The 17,726-nt window shown below is 49.4% G+C and overlaps 4 protein-coding genes across 6 annotated transcripts; 1 reads left to right on the top strand and 3 right to left on the bottom strand.

Moving 5' to 3' along the window:
* The first annotated feature begins 138 nt into the window (after positions 1-138).
* On the top strand, positions 139-1,435 carry LOC131209038 (GDP-fucose transporter 1). The gene is made up of 2 exons (XM_058202009.1): positions 139-333; positions 393-1,435. The coding sequence occupies exons 1-2, from the start codon at positions 260-262 to the stop codon at positions 1,318-1,320; spliced, it is 1,002 nt and encodes a 333-aa protein (XP_058057992.1). The 5' UTR covers positions 139-259; the 3' UTR covers positions 1,321-1,435.
* On the bottom strand, positions 1,325-2,580 carry LOC131209039 (TBC1 domain family member 7). The gene is made up of 4 exons (XM_058202010.1): positions 2,383-2,580; positions 2,135-2,319; positions 1,649-2,053; positions 1,325-1,572 (listed from the first exon to the last, which is right to left on the bottom strand). The coding sequence occupies exons 1-4, from the start codon at positions 2,567-2,569 to the stop codon at positions 1,459-1,461; spliced, it is 891 nt and encodes a 296-aa protein (XP_058057993.1). The 5' UTR covers positions 2,570-2,580; the 3' UTR covers positions 1,325-1,458.
* Positions 2,581-4,017: 1,437 nt separating this feature from the next.
* Positions 4,018-12,561, bottom strand: LOC131209264 (juvenile hormone esterase). The gene is made up of 5 exons (XM_058202288.1): positions 12,436-12,561; positions 9,127-10,261; positions 8,884-9,062; positions 8,519-8,802; positions 4,018-4,207 (listed from the first exon to the last, which is right to left on the bottom strand). Exons 1-5 carry the CDS (start codon positions 12,559-12,561, stop codon positions 4,018-4,020), a joined length of 1,914 nt encoding a protein of 637 aa, XP_058058271.1.
* A 1,760-nt stretch (positions 12,562-14,321) lies between these two features.
* On the bottom strand, positions 14,322-17,159 carry LOC131209030 (RNA-binding protein 4B). Of its 3 annotated transcripts, none has more exons than XM_058202000.1 (5): positions 17,009-17,159; positions 16,395-16,801; positions 16,052-16,333; positions 15,864-15,971; positions 14,322-15,778 (listed from the first exon to the last, which is right to left on the bottom strand). In XM_058202000.1, exons 1-5 carry the CDS (start codon positions 17,015-17,017, stop codon positions 15,694-15,696), a joined length of 891 nt encoding a protein of 296 aa, XP_058057983.1. In that variant the 5' UTR covers positions 17,018-17,159; the 3' UTR covers positions 14,322-15,693. The 3 variants fall into 3 exon arrangements, with proteins under 3 accessions (XP_058057983.1, XP_058057982.1, XP_058057981.1); XM_058201999.1 differs by having other exon boundaries at positions 16,052-16,327; XM_058201998.1 differs by having other exon boundaries at positions 14,323-15,781; positions 16,052-16,327.
* Positions 17,160-17,726: the final 567 nt, after the last annotated feature.

The following is a 17,726-nucleotide window of genomic DNA, read 5'->3' as shown; positions in this document are numbered from 1 at the left end:
ATTGTTTGTTTACATTCCTAGCCGGCGAATCTGACAGCTTGGGCCACAATCAATGGATGAAGGGGGTTCATTATTTGACAGCATCCGCAATCAGGAAAAGAAATAACGTAAACAAACTTTACGATCCTTTGAGGAAGTTGGACCGCCTTATCGGAGCACCGGTTAAACAAACGATCGAAGTGATTCACAGAGTTTGCGTGTGGCAATGAGTGTTGATGTTCAGTAAATATAGTTTTTCAACACGGTGAGACTACCAGCGATGTATCAACCACTGGAAAAAGAAAATTTATGCGCCAAATATATTCGAATAGCTTTAGTTGTGACGGCTTATTGGTAGGTTAATTTGTCATACGATCGACTGAATTGGCCAAAGTAACTATTTTTCGTTTCAGGATCATCTCAATCCTTACAGTATTCGTAAACAAGGCACTATTAAGTGGGCTAAAGCTTGATGCTCCACTGTTTGTAACCTGGTTCCAGGTGCTCACATCGTCCACGATATGTTTTACCATGAGCGTGCTAAGCAAGCGATATCCTCGCCTGGTATCTTTCCCCGAAGGAAACCCCTTCGATCGGAACACCTTCCGTAAGGTTCTTCCACTCTCGATACTGTTCACGATGATGATAGCGACAAACAACATTTGTCTCAAGCATGTTGGAGTCGCCTTCTACTACGTTGGCCGCTCGCTGACGACCGTCTTCAACGTAATGCTTACGTACGTTTTGCTTGGTCAGAAAACGAGCTTCAAGGCGACCCTGTGCTGTGTGCTGATTATCGTGGGCTTCTGGCTCGGTGTGGATCAGGAAAGTCTGACGGAATCCTTCTCGCTGATTGGAACGGTGTTCGGTGTGCTGGGCTCCTTGAGTTTATCGCTTTACTCGATCTACACCAAACGGACGCTGCAGCACGTAAATCAGGAAGTTTGGCTGCTAAGTTACTACAACAACGTGTATTCCGCGGTCCTGTTTGTCCCGCTGATGATTCTCAACGGGGAAGTGCAGGAAGTGCTCAACTTTGAACACCTCTTCGCATCCTGGTTCTGGGGCGTAATGACCATCGGTGGAGTGTGCGGATTCGCTATCGGGTTTGTAACTACGCTGCAGATTAAAGTTACGTCCCCGTTGACACACAACATATCCGGAACGGCGAAAGCGTGCGCTCAGACGGTCATAGCCACGACCTGGTACAATGACACGAAGTCGTTCCTGTGGTGGACCTCGAACGCGGTGGTTCTGCTCGGTTCGGCGTTTTACACCCGCGTTAAGCAACTGGAAATGACGCAGACGCACCAGGAGCAAATGAGCAGCCAGAAGGTATGAATAACATTTCATTGTGTGTATTTTATTGCTTACATAAAAGTAAGAGTTTTTCAAACAAAACAAGCTGGGCTTAGAAATAAAAACATTAACATTGTGTTTTCTGTTTCACTGGAAATCTCGGTGTATCGGTTGCTTTCTTCAGCTCACGGATTTCACCTTTGAATGGGGAACAAACTCATGGCCTTTGTTCTGTTGCCACAGCTCGATCGCGGCATTAACGATCACATCAGCGGTGTCTTGCTCTTTCTTTATCTGTTGAGTAAATTGAAAATTAAGTAATGCCGGGCAATGGTTGTGCGAGATATTCCCCGGCCTATTGGTCACTTACACTTTCAATCAACTTCAAGAGTGCGCCTAGCTCCGTGCAGCGAAGAATCCGCCACCGAAGAATCCGCAACGTTTCGATCATTACGTAAACTACAATCTTAATCGCTCCACCACAGATCCGATCCCACACGCGTATCAGAGCCGTTTCAGAGAGCACACCGGCAAAGAACGATTTGTACCAATCGGCCAGTGGCAGGGTAGTTAGCATATCACAGGATTTCAGGTGTTTGTACAGTGTACTGTCCTCCTTATCGAGCGTAGTGTAGGTAAGGTCCGACAATTTTCCCATTTCCATGGCCACTTCCTCTGAGTAGTCGTACAGACTCTTCGCTATCCAGTACGTCTCGATGTGGTTGTCGAAAATTTTTAACAGCACCTTGGTAATGTTACAGAAATGGCTTTCTTGCTGTAAGGGTGTTTGATTTTTTCCGATAAGTTTTTACGCATTCGACCGATCCCCAAAGGGGGCCGCCAAGTTTACACTCACAGTGATGTCGCGACCCAGGTATAGTTGCCTTTTTTCCATTAGCCACATTGCGTAAAATACCCTCTCCGTTGGAGCGTCTTCGTCCACGATCCGCATCGTTCTTAGTGCTTTCCGCAAATCTTTGTACACCGCAACCCGCTGCTCCATTACGTATTCGCGTGATTTGTCGTAAACAGGTGTTACGCCTGAGAGAGATACAGGATTTGGATTTGGCATACAAAGTCAAACACGACCACACACGACCTTACCGAGCAGCGAATTCCATAGCGAATTCCGATGTATTTTGGGGACAGTAAAGCGTATGCAAAACTGTGTCAACTTGGTCAAGTTCAAGGGTTTCTCCTTCAGCAATATCTCCAGCGATTTGCGTTCCTCGACACCGCGGCAGCCCACCTTTTCATAGTACGTTGACCGAAAATTGCGTTCGTCTGCCATCTTTTGATGGGGATTTTGCGGAACTGGCCGGAAAACTTTGGGGCGGAACAACACACAAAAGAGACTGATCTGTTTGCCACTGACAGCAGGATGAACTCACATTCAGCCACGGTTCATTCGCTAGTTCATTTTCAAGCCCGGAACACACCGGGAGCTGAAAGCTGAAACTAATCGAAGACTACTCAATTGAGGTTTTTTTGTATGCAAAATAAATTTAACTTACCGTAGATTACGCATATTAAGACCCTACCTCAATTAGGACCCCCCTCATTTTTAGATCAAAAATTTAAGAAAAACATAAATTACTTTATTTTTATTTTTTAACGATTTTTTTATAACTCATTCCTCATACTGGGGGGCTACATGAGGCGTAACGTAATGTTTTTGGCATTACAGATTAATGCCAAACTGCAACGCTTCTGTCAAAACGTTTACAGGTCGGCCGACCGCGAAAAAAAAATTAAAAGTCCGAAAAAAAAAATTTCAGCTTGCAGTGTGTTTGGCCCTTACCGCCTTGTGGGTGTAAAAAAGTTTGTGGGAATTTTTAAACAAATAACTATTACCATTCGAAGCATCCAACCCATAAACTATTTCATCATGCGTTAGGAAATATTTCTAATCTAAGTAAACAGCTGGTACGGTCGTTGTACAAGAAAATAAGTGTTAAGTGGTTTGGTGAGTTATTGTTGTACACTTTAAATATTTAGCGTCGAGGTTGCTATTTTTTATTTTTACTCAGATAAATGCAGAGTTCAGAAAAAACACGTTGTTCTCGCCTGAAGTCGTTTGATGAAAAGAGGACGATCGTTCGCCTTGTCACCCTGACGTTCGGGGTGTCGCTTGACAGCTGACAGCGCGTGTGGCCAGCGGTTGTTGACGCGCCAGGAATTCTATTTCCGTCGTATAGATGGCGCTAGTAGTTTTTTCGTTTTTGTCGTTACGATCGATGTACGCTACAAATACTTACTCCGGTACATGAAACATACACAACGAACGCAAAAAGGTACGTTTAAACAATTTTATTTGAAAAAATATCAGTTCACAATCCGTTGTTCGAAACATGAGAGCATCAGTTTCATCCCCTACGCTACGGCTCACCCGTTCTACATTGCTTCTATTGTCTAAAACATTAACAGTCAACAATAAAAAGTGTTGTAGTTTTTGCCTCTTCGCACACACGCAGATACCCCAGGAGCTGTTCCCTAAATAACGCAACGTAAAATGCTCACAATGCTTTCTAGGAATGGCAAATAAGTACATAATTTTTCCTATCGTTTCCTGCCGCACGTTCCACTAACTGCCTATAAACTACCTAAAGCTAAGCCTGGCCACTACCTCGCTAGTTTGTAAGTTTTGCACCACATATTGTGAAATAAGATTGTTATAACGTTTAGAAACAGGAACCCCTTGCGTAAAGGCTACCCGCTGTTGTACTGAGAAACGGAAGGTTACAACAAGTTGCCGTTGTACTTGGCAAAGGCATCGTCCCAGAACCTTAACCTTAGCGTTTCGGGATTGGTTTTGCTTTCGAGCGAACCTTCGATGTTGAGATACGGCAGGTCAGCCATCGTGTTTGGTACGACCGATGGCCAATTGGTGCTCAGCAACAGTTCGTCCTCACCGAAAGGGGTCGGATTACTACGCGAGAGAGAGAGAGATAGAGAGGAATGTAATAGTAACGAGAAACAATGAGATTAAATTATGTAAACAACCCAAGCTCCAAGGCACAAAACTCCAATTAGATTTCTGCTCTGGGTAGACAATTGGGCGGGACAGATCGTTAACCACGGACGACGGTGCACTTGACACCCAATCCATTGTGGCTCAGCTACCAGAATTGATTAGCTCATCTTACACCACGACCTCTTCTGCGCCTTCCACGCATCTCTTCGGTACCGTCGGTGCAGTCATTAAACTTTGCAAACATGTGCCCATTCGTATGCAGCGCGTCTAATCAACACGTGTGGCCGCTGAAACCCGTGGCCACGCGGCGAGCAGCCATCAATCAAAGCCCTCGTTACGGCGGATCCATCCACGGTCCGGTCTAGTGTCCCAGCGTCTCGAGGGATTGCATCTTCAGTTACAACGCGCGTCTCACTGGTCGGAATGGTGCTCTTTTGGCACGCTAAACGTATCCAAATCGAACGAAGCCGCAAGAAGTCTGGGCATTGTGTTTTTTCGTTTCTTTCCTTTGTAACACATTTTACGGCGAAGCACCCTTGCACGGGCTTTTTTTACGACATCACCTTTGTGTCCCTGTGGCCGTTTCCTGCTCCTCGAAGTCTGGTAGCGCCCGGTAGACGACGCTAGCTGACAAACTAATCAGAGTGTTGGGCAAAGGCTCCACTTAAACTGATTTCGCCAATTGACCATAGTGAAAATTGTTTAACGTTCCACCGGCGACCTTATTATCCTTTGGCCGCGCGCTAGGCGATGTGCAAATGCGGTTTCTTCTGTTAGTTTGTGCTGCGGTGGTTACTGAAATCGTAACCTCCGAGAAACGGTCGGCTTTGTGGTATTGTTAGCGGCTAGGAACTACCCCCCCGGCAGCACCCGGCTAGCCGGAAGGGCCAAACGGCTATAGGGCAGGGTGTTTCGAAAAAACGCTGCCACGAAGCTATGCTGAGCCGGTTCTACGGGGGACATGGGGAGTGCTCAACATCGCCTATTTAGCGAGACGTGGACCCTTCGCGACCCATGGAGTTCGAGGGCGATCGTTGTGCCGCTATCCGCCATGCCCGTGTCTCGACGTGTGTGCGTTTTAGCGATCCGCGAACGACGCCAAACACGCGCAAGAGCCCCCCCGTTAAGGTGTTACATAAATGCAGAAACAATTCAAACATTTACAGCACTCTTTCTGCACGCCGGCAATCAGCACCGACTGCACCGGCAAGAAGGTGTCCATTTTTGGGGTCCGTGCGTGCACGGTGCGTACCTAGTGGCCGGGGCCGCTGCCGATGTTGCTTTTTGGCGTTCATGTTCAGCCTCACCAATCGACCGGCTCTTATCGCCGGCGTGCTGGTTCGTGGGGCCCGGTCGCGTGGAGCACTTCTTTGCATAACCGTTCAACCCTACACGCAACCGGTGCGCCAGTGATCGCTGGAGATCGCGCCCGCTCGGTTGCCCGCGTGATCTGGATGCGGTTTCGGAAGCGTCAGCCGCAGGCAACACCATTTAGCTCGGCAGGTTTCACGGCTTCGCCTACGGCCGTTGCTTTGGGACACTATATGGGTCGCGTGAAAAGTCAATCCCCCTCTTTCTTGGGCCGAAATCACCAATGTGTGTCACGGGGGCTTCATTATGCTTATTGAAAAACGTTTTCAATCCCGTAACATAAAAATAATTCTTGCAAGAATAACTGGGTTCAAATATGGACTATAATAAAAACGTTTTTAATGAATCGCTAGACCCCCATTTTCATTCGTTTGGATTCGTCATTTGTGTCGGGACTGTTACGCGACCCTAACACTGCTCTGTCCGTTTTAATAATAATAAATAAAATAAATAACGTTGCGCGAAGCCATTGGCAGCTGTTGGACGTTTTGAGGTCTTCAAAAGCTTGCCCAGGAACGCACTTTCTCCCACGACCAGATACCGAACCCCGAATAGCAGCCCAAGAACATCGCAAAAATAATGGCCCGCCATGTCCCGATTCCCGCCCGATTTGAGGATTTTTTTTCGCAAACGCACAACCATTCCAGTCTGTCCACATCCACGGAAGGAGATAAAGATCATCAAACAATCTAAAATATGTTCATTGGACACTCCCGTTATGATGAAAACGGGATACGTTTCTTAGGATAAACACATTCCGGGTGTATGTGGTACGAAAAGCTATCCAGTGAAGTTTGTCCGTATTTTAATTCATTGTAAAAGAAATCTGTATTTGGATGGGTGGCTTTTTTGGAGTCTTGAAAATGCTCCGATAAAGATATCGGAGCTTATTCCGTTTCATTTTTTTCGGTAACTGGTAGTCTTTTTGAAAGTAGTCTTTCAGCATGCTTCTTTGCAGCAACGCTCGTTCCTAGTGGCAAAACAACTAGGACGGGTCGGGTCGAGTGGACACACAAGATACAGTGCCTTTCCGATGTGGCGTTGCTCTGCTGGAATACTACGTTTCTTCTATTGAGAAACATTGGCCACGGGTGGTTCTGGGTTGGGCACTAAAGTGGGGTTTATTATGAGAGAAAGATGGTCCGATCGTCGACAACGCTGATCCAAATGAGGAGTTTGGCCACAGAAACTAAGTCCATGTCACCATACACTCAGCAGCAGATTGCTGTCGGTGGCGATCGTCACACGATGAAATGAAGAGTTTGCCACGATCGTGTCCGATATGCGTTGTTGCAAGTGACCCCCTGTTTATCACCATTGATATTCTGCCCCAGAAATGCAGCTATATTTTGCAATCCCAACGGGATTCTCATGCCCAGATGCTTTCAATCTTGGATTTTCCAAAAAAAATTTTGCATGATGAACTGGTTTTCGGCAAAATGGCAAATCTCAAGGCGCGGCGTATGTTGAAGCCGTCTAGCTTGCGGTTTCTCCATTTTTGAGAGAAAAAAATATGAAGAAGGTCACGTTTTGTCTATGATGGAGGTGCGGGAATAATATCAGTGACTCGAGTAATCCGAAAACTTTATGAGAAGATGTGGTGGTCAGAAAATCTATCCAGCACCATTTGGCTGTTGGGAAAGCAGTGGAATAGGTTAGTTCCATCATCTTTTTATTGTACTTTTTACAAAAACCATCAAGCAACATCTTGAAACCCGGATCGAATAAGGTATCGAAATCCAGTTAGCTTTTTGAAACCCAAAAGCGAAACGGAAAGTAAGAATGGCACATTTTATTGACAGCAACATGTAGGCTGAAAGAAGTGAAACGATCGCCGCCGTCGATCGCCAGGCCGCCGGGTGCGAGTCATTCGAGGGGGCGCGGTTTACTTTTGGGACGAAGGAAGGAAAAATGAGGTCACCCTTTACCGGTTGATTACGGGGCAATGGCGGATAATTTATGAAAGTATTCGAAGCCCCAACCGTAGCCGCCCGTTCGTTCGCTGATCCCTCCCAACAGGCACATCATAATTTTCTCCCCGGTCCGATCAGCGGTTACATATGCACCACACGGTTCATTAAACCGATGACAACGTCAAAAGCGCGTAACTTTTGCTTGGCATCATCTTCAGCCCGGGAACCCTTACGGTCAGTAGGTACGGCCAATGCGTGCCACTAAAACCCGACCGGCCGCTAACAGACGAGCCCTCACCGCAATCCAGCGAACGGTAGGGATCGTTAGTTCGATTTTGTAACGTCTCCTCTATCGCCGAGTGGTCCCGTCGCCGGTCGTCGGTTTCCCGCCTCGGATTGCACCATCCGGACCGGGCAGAAAACCCTGACCTTGGGCGACCGCGCCGCAAAGTGATGCAGGTCGCTACGGGCCCCCGCGCAAACAACCGTTCTGCTGATTGGTATGCGAAATCGGCCTAACGGTTTTTCGGGCCGGACCCGTTGGTTGTCTCAAAGTGTTGAATAATCAGCTTCCCGCGCTGGGTTGGGCATAACAAAAAAGAGCCGACGCTCATTTTATCACAGGGTCATAAACACGGTCCAAACGTCGATAGAGATCCGACGAGAACGCGATGGCCTAGCCCCGGTAACCTAAGGCCCCGGCTAGGCATCACCAGAGACGCTACCTGGTCCGCCTTGGTGACACCATCATCTTTTAATCTTCTTTTTGTTTCCTTTCACTAGCCGCACCGGAGCCAGGGATCCCGTGGCCTGACATTTTGGCAACCGCAAGACTATTGCAAGAGAGGTGCGCGTTGCAAGACCGGCGTATACCCGGACCACGCGCTCGTTGCATTGGCAACGCCGCGTGTTCGTTCAGTTTGGAGCCGCGTTTGTAGTCGCCCAGTGTCTCAATAACGTCTCGGTCTCGATCGGCACTTACCCGTACTTGGCGAAATTGGTCCACATTCGGGTCATCTTGTGCATCACCTGCAACTCGGGAGACGTACTGTCGAGGCGCAGGTTCAGAAAGCCGAAGTGGAACAGGTAGCCCAGTTCATCGCCGTGGCAGGCGCCGGGCCAGTTGATGCCCAGTATCCGCTTGTAGATACCGAGGGCCCCGTCGTACCCGAACCGGAACACCCAGGTCGAGTTGAGCCCGTTGTGAGACGCGTGCAACCGGGCAAAGTCCGTGATGCCGTGCAGGAACATTACGTCCGACATGAGCTTCAGCAGTGGAGAAATTCGGCCAATTAATGATAGGTTCGTTTCACAAACGTCCCCGCTTCCGACCCGGTGCCGACTTACGTTCATCATCTCCTGGATGGTCTCGTTCGAAACATGCCTTTCACCGAGGTAGAACTGTTTCATTTTGGCCGCGAACTCGAGGCCCTCGTCCGACTCACGGTCCAGGTGCAGGTTGAGCGGGATCAGCCGTTCAAAGTCTCCGTCCAGGGTTTGCAGCAGATTGGGGTCCTTTCGTACTCCTGCGGAATGAGCACGAGTGGGTTATCGGGATGTGCGCGCGAGGTCGAGATCCTCGGAACTTACGTCTCAAAAAGAGCATCGCTTCGTGGGAGTTGAAGCCAACCATCAGTGGCACGTGGTTGTAGCGGCCACTTTTGAGCAACTCCAGGGGTTCCTCGGTGATGAGTGGTTCATCGTCACTGGAAGCATCCTCGCCGGTCCAGCTCTCTAGCGACGGCACAAACGGGAGGCCGATGCTTTTGCGCACATCTTCGGCGGTCAAAGTTTTCAGGGCGGCATCGACGATCTTCTGGGGGGCCGCTCGGCGCAACTGCGCCAACAGCTCGCCCGTATCGTTCGTCCGGATGCCGAGCAGTTGGCCCAGGTAGAAGCCACGGGCCTTCGTGTCCCGGGCGATGGCCCACGGGTTCAGGACGGAGCCACTCTGGGCGATCGCCTTGTGGAACAGACCCTTCGCGATCGGGGCCAGCGTCAGGAGCTGCACCGACACTGACCCGGCCGACTGCCCGAAGATGGTCACATCGTTCGGGTTGCCACCGAACGCCGCTATGTTGTCCTGCACCCAGCGCAGCGCCAGCACCTGATCCTTGAGACCCGCATTGCCCGGGGCATCGCGACCGACGCTCAGGAACCCGAGTGGCCCCAGCCGGTAGTTGAACGTCACCAGTACGACTCCGTTCGGGACGAGATAGTCCGGCCCGTACAGGAACGCGTTGCCGGAGCCGAACGAGAAAGCGCCACCGTGAATCCACACCATCACCGGCAGCTGGGGATTGTCCTCGCCGACGGGCAGCTCCGGCGAGTAAACGTTCAGGAACAGGCAGTCCTCGTTGCCCTTGAAGTTGTCCAGTATCATGTTGCGGTGCGGGCAGACCGATCCCTCCTGGTGGGCACCCCGAATGCCCTTCCACGGTACCTCCGGTTGGGGGGCTCGGAACCGCAGCTCGCCCACTGGCGCGCGGCCGTACCGGATGCCTTTGAACGCGTAGAAGAAGCCCGCCCCGCCACCCTTCACCTGCTGCAGCCGGCCCTCGAGGGCCCCGTTCTTGGTGAGGATGATAGCACGCGACTCGCGCTTGAACGAGCTGACCACGTCGCGCACGAAGCCCATCGTCGTGCGCGGTATGATCCGGACCAGCGAGTTGATCGAGTCCGAGTCACGGGCGATTCCGGTGAACGTTTTCCAGGCGGCCGTTTCCTGTGCGGGAGGCGGAATGGAAATTTACTCTGTCAACGACACCGACTTGATTGATCAGTTCATCACCGATCAGCTGCCGGCCATAACTGTCTAATGCACTTCCTGTTTACGCCACCGGCACCGGGCTGGCGCGGATCGCTATCGCGGATACAGTCACGGTCAAACATTGCATACAATCGGATCTCAGAGGACCTCGAACTTCAACGGACAAGGGCAATTTTTTGTGATCCAATTCCCATGACCCCAGAGTGAGTAACTTTCTTTTGCATTCGGGGCGTTTCGTTGTTGGAACTTAGTTGGTATTTCAATTAAAAGTTTTGTTTTTAAATAAAAAAGAGTTCAGTTTTAGGACGCGTGTCAGTCTGAAACAATTTTGTAAAGCGATGACAAATCTCCTCCCGGAACAACAGTCATTTTAGATGTTAGTGGTGCCCCATCGGAGGATGGATAGGTATTAATTACCAGTTGGTGGCCTAGTAATGTTCGCTAGTGGCCGTTGGTTTGTTGAGCTAGGGCTGATGTGTACAGACCGGTAGAGATTTGTTGGTCCAATTTAACCATTTGCATTTCACTGCCTCACGAATGTTATTCAAGGAATCTTATTTATGCTGTGATCTTAATGGAAAATTGTTTTTGATTTACCATCAAATTAGAGAATACGAAAATTACATACCTACGGCATGATCGTTCAATTCCAATTAAATTACATTTAAATCGACAAAGTTGCTTAAGTATCATTATAAGCAACGATAACTGCATCTCGACACGATCGTTTCTGATCGGCGAAATCGTGCGGTAAATTAGAAAACCAGTCACCAATCGAAGCCGATCGCTAATGGTGCGCAAAAATTAGTACGCCAAACACGCTTGTGGAAAACCTTTTTATGACCCCACAGCCATCTCACTTTTCCCGGCACAAACGTTTTCTTTTCGATTTTTTTCGACCTTGTGCCCAGACACCGGCACCTGGTTCCGCGCATAAAGCATAATGCGGCCAGCAATGCACAATTATACCATGCATGCAATGCACGGGCGCTGCACTCAGTCACCTCGAACCGCTCGAGAGCAGAACCAGGTTAACCTTGCCATTGATCGAAGGTTTCTCGTGACTCGGACGCACAGCAACTCCGTGGTAATGAAGATGGAAGAATTTCTCTATTTCGAATCAACCGGCGTCCTTGGCGCGTGGCGAGTCATTCTTTTTTCCTGATTTGCGAACAATGAATGGAGGAACATGTGTCGTCAGTCACCAATTTACCGGTACTCGTCTCAGCCGATCGATGCCATTTGCCATTGCGTGTTCAACCGGTGACCCTGGTGACGGCTTAGGATGGTGGCACACAAAACACAAGGCGCGCGCGAAAGGAACGAGCTCCACTGTGCTCACTAATGTGACTTTCGTGTAGTGGCTCAATTTGGCTAATGTGCGCAAACACCGTCATTACCGCGTGTGTTGTCGTCCGTGCCAACGCCGGGGATCGCCTTAACCGTTAAGAGAGAGATTAAGCCTTTTTTCATAAGCTTCACAGTTGAACGTCGTTAGACAGGCCCTTTGGGTGCGCTTTAAGGGACAAAGTTGTACTTCTTTTGGTGGCGCAATGTGCCCTTGAGCCCTCTACACGATCACAATGGGAGACCCTTCGCAAAGGCAAGGTTATGAGCACGGGCACTAATCAGTTTGAAAATTCTTTGAGCAGCAAGGGCAGCTCCACGGTCGCTTCAAGCCGTGTTTTAACTCGCCCTACAACCTCGAGCCAGTTGAGCCCGTGACACGGTGAAGTGGTCTTAATTGATGTCGTTACCACCACGCTAATCTGGCGCCCGCGAAGCCCAGAGCGTCCTGTGGAAGTGAAAGCCTTCGCACCTTGGACCATCCGAAACAAACGGCCCCATTGTTTGTACTAAACCAGCCGCGGACGTTGTGGATATGCATTCCTGTTTTTTAATGCTCATATTTGGCCACTTGCAAGCCAACCTGACGGTTGCTCGCCTGACCCGTGCCCGCATACAGTCGAATATTGAAAACTAAACATATTTTTCTTTAAAATTACATTCAAATGTAGAGGCACGCACAGAACCACAAAAAACTAAATCTGATCGATATGAGAAGAGGTGAATCACTGCCTGCCCGGGAAACGAAAGACATCAACGGTGGAGAAAGCGACAAACCTTACCTTCAGCTTGTTGGACAACTGGCCGGCACTGGCCAGCGCCTCTCCGAACGTTGACGGTGGCAGAGCATAGCTCGAGTGCGCTCCGATCGAAAATAACAATAGAATCAGCGCACGAATCGCGTACATGATGTCCGTGTTATCCGGTGCCGCGGGACGATCCTAAAAACTGCGATTCCCGATATTGATCGACGCGTGGCGGAATAACTGATTCGTTGCTAAATGCTGTAAATGTAATGGGGCAAAAGAAACATTTATTATAATATACTTCTTCACGCGCGATGATGGAACGCAAGCGATTTCGGACACAGTGCCGAAGATCGTTGCCCAGCGACCGGTCGCAAGAGAGATGAGGACACCACGAACCGAATGGGCACAAACACACAAACACACGGGGCGCGTTGACGGCCTGAAGGAAGACCTTGCCGATATCCGCAATTTCGTACACATGTCGCGACCGAAGGTGCGTTACGCGACACCAACACCCGGCGGAGAGCGGCTCTCGCAGGCACACGCCGCTATCATCCGTGTCCAGTGTTGCATTCGCGAGGCCTCGTTCCGGCCTGGCACGGGTCGGTTTGCCCAGAGATCCTCTATCTTTCACACGTTCGATGGAAACAGCATCACCGGCGGAAAATGTCCGAAATGTGCCACGGAACGATAGACAGTGACATTGGGCCGTCCTTCGTCCGATGGAATAGGATGTTCCGCCCGAGATACCGTTTGTGCAACGACCGAACGACCACAGGCTCGAAGTCAATTTGTTTGCTAACGAACCAATCGATTATTTGCCTGTTTACACACTCTTCTCGTAATGTTCGCCAACGCCGAGCCACTATATTGGGATCACGCCGCTTGGCGTCTCTCTTGTTGCGAGTGTTACTCAACCGTACGAACTCGATTTGCCACCGACAACCCGATTGCAAACAGCGTTCGTTCCCTCCTTTCTGTTCCTCCTTGTAAACTAGGACCATTGGTAACACATTGATCGAGCTTTCAAATGTATGTCCGGCCCGAATTGGACCAACAATTAAAATTTAACCGCAGGCAAATATGAATATTAAGCTATTTCGAATGGTTGGTGGAACAGACATTCCACAAAAATGTGGCGCCTTCGGCGCTACACTCACACCGATCAGTATCCTGCAACGTGATCTTGCAACACGGACTGCCCGTTTGACACGCGTCGGCAACACGCGGCGATTCCGTCGATCAGCGAACACTGAACACTAGCGTCGTCCGAGAGCGACTGATGCTGAAGCTTGACTGAAACTGAAAGCTGCCAGAGGAGTTCGCGGCGCCCGATACTAACCCCTCCATGAGGTTCTGCGCGGCCGTTGCATAATGGCGGTGTGGGTAGCGGTAGCATCTGCTAGCCGCACGCTACTGTGGCCCGGGCCCGGCTCGCTCGTGGGGCACTTGAGCGTCGTGTGTCGGCGGTGATCGTGATCGCCACGGAACTCATTCTCACTAACCGACATTTCCCGGCAGCTCCGTGGAGCACGCGAACTTCACGAGGATGTGAAAGCAAAGCAATAGGAAAAAGAATTTTAAAAAGGCTTCGGAATGCGAGAGAAAACACTTTCTAGCCCACCGTAGGCACTTGTCTCTCAGTCCCGCGACTCGTGACTACAATGGCCCCAAAGGGGGCGCGAACCCGCGCGCGCACCTGATAGAACTGGTTTTAGTTTTTGACCCGCTTAATGGTGTCACTGGGCGAGATGGGCGCTCAAACTGCATCCTTCCCTTCGGTTTTGGAGCCGACCTGATTCGGAGTGATCTCGGGTCGGCAAAACGTGTGATATTTTGGGGGGCGGTCTTCAAGCGGTTGGTAGACACGGAAAGAATGATTCGAAACTGTTACTCTTAATTTTTACTACATTCATTTCATTTTGTTCGAGGGCTCGCACCAGGCGACTGATGACCTTTACATGGTAGCAAACGCATAAACGCATCCAGTCTAAGGATGTCCGCGAGCCGGTTTTTCGCTTTTTTCTCGCCTGTAAGGGCAGCGGTTACGTTCGCTGACCCGCTGATCGATCGATCGGTTACGAAAAGTGAACGGTGCTTAAAGATGTTCTCACACTTTTGCCGGTGAACACTAAGTAATGTTGAATGATTTTTCTTTTATTATACTATATCAGAAAAAAAACCGCCTTTGCTCGTAGGTGTGTGTGTGTTTGTTCTTATTGCAGATGGAGTGTGAAACTGCTCTGGGGAGGTGAATTCTTGCGTTGTTCTGCATTGCTTCCGTAAATATAGGTATTATTGTATGTCTGAGTCTGTGTATATAAATACAATAGAGAATAATCTTCCAAGCATTCGTGGTCGCGCTACGCTCATTATTTTCAATCGTCAACCCACTCGGTACGCGCGTTATCTTCCGATTTCCATCAGGCTGTAGACTGAATGCCTCCGGTGCTTGCGATCGCGATCAAGTTTGTTTAGCAATTTACGCCAATTCCACTGTCTTTTATCGACACTTTGTGCTACCCACAGAGGCTGCTGGTAGTTCTCGGTTAGCCTATTTTCGCTTTCGCGTTCTGTGGATGGACTTTGCTTGAATCGCGTCCCGCGCAAAGTACAAATTAAAGTTACTAATTAGGGGACTACCCATTAACCAGTGTATGCTTTTACGAGGATTCAACATGCACGCTCAAAACCCGATCGTTCTGATCGTCCCGACGGGACTGCCCGATTGTTTGGGGTGAATGAGACGTCAGAGTTGGATCGGAAATAAATGTCCTACGCACTCGTCGTTCGCTGAATGGACGTTCCAAAAATGAAATATAAAACCATCTTATGCGTTGGATGATTGTTTATATCGTGTATGTTCTTTCGACACTGGCTAAATGTTAATTTCAATCGAAGATCGGGTTCCCTACGGTTCCTAGTTGTTAGCTGTTGTGGGGGTTGTGGTGTAATTTCTATCTTGAGGTGTAAATCAGCAGTTTTCTTCGTTTTGCGTACTCTCTTTCTCTCTCTCGCTCGCTCTCGGTCTACATGACTCTTATTTGCTCTTATTGTTTTTATGAAACTGATTTAGTAGTAGAAACGTTCTTAGTGACAAGGGATGATGGTACTACTGGCACTGCTTTCTTTGCTACTGCTGATGACGATAGAGATGTTAAGGGTAGTTACAAAGACACAGAGCCATAGTCTCCATGGTTGATATCGTTGGTGAAGAATTGTGACATTCAAAAGAACGAGCCGTGTGAGGCTCCATTACTCCACTAGCAATGCGCCGTTTCTTTTTGGCACTCAAAACCTTCTACCGGAGGATGGTGGTCCGTAGCCGGAGACAGGGCTGCGGTACGAAGGCGGTGCGGAAGATGCTGCCGACGCACTGCTGGAAGTGCAATAGATAGAGGGAGAGCATGCTATCATCCGGTGCGCCGAGGAGAAGAGGATGGTGGGGCCGGTCCGCTTACCGATATCCCGACGAGCTGCCACCCAATGCAGGATAGGATTGACTGTAATCTGTGCTCTGCCCGACGGTACCACCATCCACCGGAGCCGAATAACCGCTAGCGTAGGAACTACAAGAAGCGCAAAGAAACAACGAAAATGAGAGAAAGGTCGAGAGGGTTTAACATACTGTAGACAGAGCGTCACGTACTAGCTGTCAGCGGCGGCAGCCGACGATGTTGGCCACCGTTGATAGCTCGACGAAGCTTGGGTAGTATCGTATCCGTAGCTGCTGTAGCCATCGTAGCTCGAGTAACCGTCGTAAGAGCTGCCGTATGCTGCTCGGCTTTGATCGGTCGGGTAAGACGGTAGCGTGAAACCACGGCGGTCTTCGCTGCTGGAGTGACGAGTGCTACCGTAGCCACCTCCATTGCTGGTGTACCCGTAACCATACGCGCTGCTGGAGGAACTGTATCCGACATCATTCCTGTAATACGAAACATACAATTTCAATATCAACAGCTCCTGTACAGTACCCATTACCACCAGCCTACCTGTAGGTTCCCTCGTAACCTCGGCTGCCAGTACCGTAGCTTGCACGTGTTCCATAACCTCCCGGAGTGCGTGCTGTCCCGTATGAACCGTACGGCTGGCTGCGCATTCCGCCCCTTGACCCACGCATCGGGCCAGCTCCAACGCGGCCGCGTGCACTATCCATACCGACTCCACCCGGGGGTCTTTCGCGAACGCGACCCCGCTCGACCACAATCGTAACGCCCTTAAAAGTTGTATTGTGCAGTGCCTGGATGGCGCTCTCAGCCATATCCTGATTCTGCATGTGCACGAACGCGCACCGATTCATGACATCGCACTCCGTCACCACGCCATAGTTCTCGAACAGCCGGCGCACCTCCTCCGGCTTGGTCGCTGGGGGCAAGCTGCCGACAAACACTTTGGTTCTCTGCTTGTTCCCGATACAGGGGGCACCAGCGCGAACAGCAAACAGGCGCAAACGGATGGGTAGCGAGCCCGTTAGTGAAATCCATGTGGCAGGGCGAAGGGAAATAACAGAATGCACACCATTAGCATCTTTTCTGCATGGCTGTGACGGTGACCGGATGGCACCGGAAATGATACGCCTCACCACAAACAACAAAACAACACTTACCGGAATCATCTCATACGTCTTTTCGGCGGCTCCGGCTTACTGCTACACTAAGCTAAGGCTTACGATGGTAAACTAAAACAAAATTATAACGGAACAGAACCAGGATGATGGGAAAAAACAAAAATATTTTGCTGTCTCCAGGTTGCGCCAACGTTCCAAATGGCGTCTGGGCGAATAGATTTCACTTTTTGATCGATGACAGGCAACGCGTTTGACGTTTGGGGTGATGCGCGCTAGTCGGGTGACCAGCGAAGTGCCGCCTTTCGCGCATCGGAACTGAACCGGTTCGCTCAACGAAGAACCGGTGCGGTTTGTTCCACATTTCCACCGTGCTCCCGACTTATCCTGGTTAGAAAAACGATTTCCCAAAACAAAGTTTGCTTAAAACAGACAAATAAGTTAGTCAGCTTGTACAAGATTTGTTTATTAGAACTGTTACGAAATTCACCTAGTTTTTTTGTCACTCAAATTTTGACACACGATGGCAAGCATACTTTGTTCAAATCGACGATTCTTCGATATCGAAATTACTACAAATAATGCAGATGCCGGTAATGCTTGATAACATTAATAATAGTATTAATTCATCAGTATTCTACGCATTTGAGAGACTCAATTCAGTTTCTGACAAATTTAAATATTACTCCCGTACTAATCGTCGTTCAATTCATGGTAGAAAGCGTAACCCTTCCTTCTGACGTTTGTCTGACCGTCCAGA

Source organism: Anopheles bellator, chromosome 2 (assembly GCF_943735745.2).
Source record: "Anopheles bellator chromosome 2, idAnoBellAS_SP24_06.2, whole genome shotgun sequence".
In the NCBI taxonomy this organism is placed as follows: domain Eukaryota; kingdom Metazoa; phylum Arthropoda; class Insecta; order Diptera; family Culicidae; genus Anopheles; species Anopheles bellator.
The sequence above is the reverse complement of the archived record's forward strand: the minus strand, read 5'-3'. Positions and strand labels throughout refer to the sequence as shown.